Raw genomic sequence first — 1,707 nt, 5'->3', positions numbered from 1 at the left:
TTTTCCTAATATATAATGAAGTTAGTGTATCCCAACCCCCCCTAACCCCACTTAAAAGAAAAAAAAACAGGAAATGTATTGATGAAAAGAGGGAAAAGGTAACGACGGAGTCCCATACAGGCTGGTGACAGGCAGGCACATACAGAAAGACATGTTAAGACTGGCTGACAGACTTACTGACAGACAAGTATAGATCGGTAGATACACAGGGTGAGTCTCACAGACATGTGCGAAGGCAAGCAGCCTGACAGACAGATGGAGAAATAGGGAGACAGGAGCTGAGGCTAAAAGCTTTTGTTGCGTGGGGACTGGAGCTTGTGATGTGTGTGACGAACTGCATGCAATCGAGGGGAAATGTCTTATATCTCCATACGAACCGCTCAATGGAGGATTGGGTGACTGGGATGTTACCTGGAGTTCCCCACCCCCTATGTTCTTTGACACCCTAAAGAACTCTAGGCCCCTCATGGTGCTAGACCAAGTCCCCTAAACTCAGTCCCGCAGTGGGCCCTTCGGCTGTAATGTACCAAAGACCATTTTAAGATCCATTTACATCCAGTCTCTCGTTTTGGTTCTTTAATCATATGTATGAGATATGCAGGTTCTTCAGTGTCTATGTCCTAATTCTCTGTCAATTGAGCAGCAGCTATGCCACCCCCTGAAAATACCCCCTATCCCCACCATGCCCCCCCCCCCCCACCTTCCTGGGGCTGTCCTTGACTGAGGCCTGCTACAGTGGGTGCTGAAGGGTAATTCCCTCCTCAGAGGCAAGTGAAGTGGGGGAACTGGCTAAGAAATATGACCTGAAAAATGTATTTGTTTTTATTCTAGAAAGTTCTACAGATGTGGGGAAAAGGAAAATATTATCAGGAAGCCTTACCCAGTATATACAGTTCTGCTTACAGTTTCAGTTTTATTTCAGTTTCTGCTTACTGGACACGTTGCTGAAAGCTTTTCCTGCAAATACAGTGTCTGTAATGAGCTCCCGTGTTGTGTTAGTGTTGTTTTATTTGTGTTGACTTCCCAGTGTTGATTCTAGTGTGGTCGTAATAAGCATGTTAAATCAAGTACAAATGTGAACACAGATAAATTAAATGTCAATGGAGTGTTATGAATTAAGTATGTAGTGCATCATTGGTAAAGACTGTTCTTGTGTGTGTTTGTGGCTCAGTTCCAGTGGACAGTGACCCCTGTGGACAGCCTCCATGTTACGAGGAGGCCGTTCTGATGGAAGACCCCCCACCTCCTTACAATGAAGTTCTGGCCGAACCCCCCCGCGCCCCTCCAGTCCTCCGAGCCACCCGGGACAGTAGCAGCAGCAACAGCAGCGGCGGTGGTGGTGGTGGTGGGGGGACCCTGAAAGCCCCGCCGCGTCCCCCCAGAGTGCCCCAGGAGCCTGATATCAGCAAGACTAACCCAGAGTCCATGGGCCTGCTCTCTCTCCCGGGCCGCGGCTGCTCCACGCTGATCCGGCTGCCCCCTGCCCCGCGGCGCTGGGACTCCCTGGGCCGGCTGCCCGCACTGGGGCTGGAGCACCGCGGCTTCCCCATGGAGCCCCAGGTGTCCTTCATCGCCACCATGCCTCGCCAGGGCCGGACACACGCACACGGAGGCGGGGGCCTTGGCCTGCAGCTGCTCAGGGAGCTGGAGGAGGACTGCGGCCTGCCCACCGCCTACCCCTTACTGGGCCGCAGTACGGCCGTCTGA

The 1,707-nt window shown here is 52.1% G+C and overlaps 1 protein-coding gene across 1 annotated transcript in view; it reads left to right on the top strand.

Annotated features, from left to right (window-relative positions):
• prr7 (proline rich 7 (synaptic)) overlaps nt 1-1,707 on the top strand; it is a gene marked incomplete at both ends in the record, with an annotated part of 6,880 nt that extends 5,173 nt beyond the window's left edge. Inside the window, one exon of the mRNA XM_080835364.1 lies at nt 1,172-1,707. Coding sequence (XP_080691490.1) covers nt 1,172-1,707 — 536 coding nt within the window. The remainder of the gene's footprint in view (nt 1-1,171) is intronic.

Source organism: Sprattus sprattus (genome assembly GCF_963457725.1).
Source record: "Sprattus sprattus genome assembly, chromosome: 1".
Lineage (NCBI taxonomy): Eukaryota > Metazoa > Chordata > Actinopteri > Clupeiformes > Clupeidae > Sprattus > Sprattus sprattus.
This window is presented reverse-complemented; position numbering and strand designations above follow the sequence as displayed.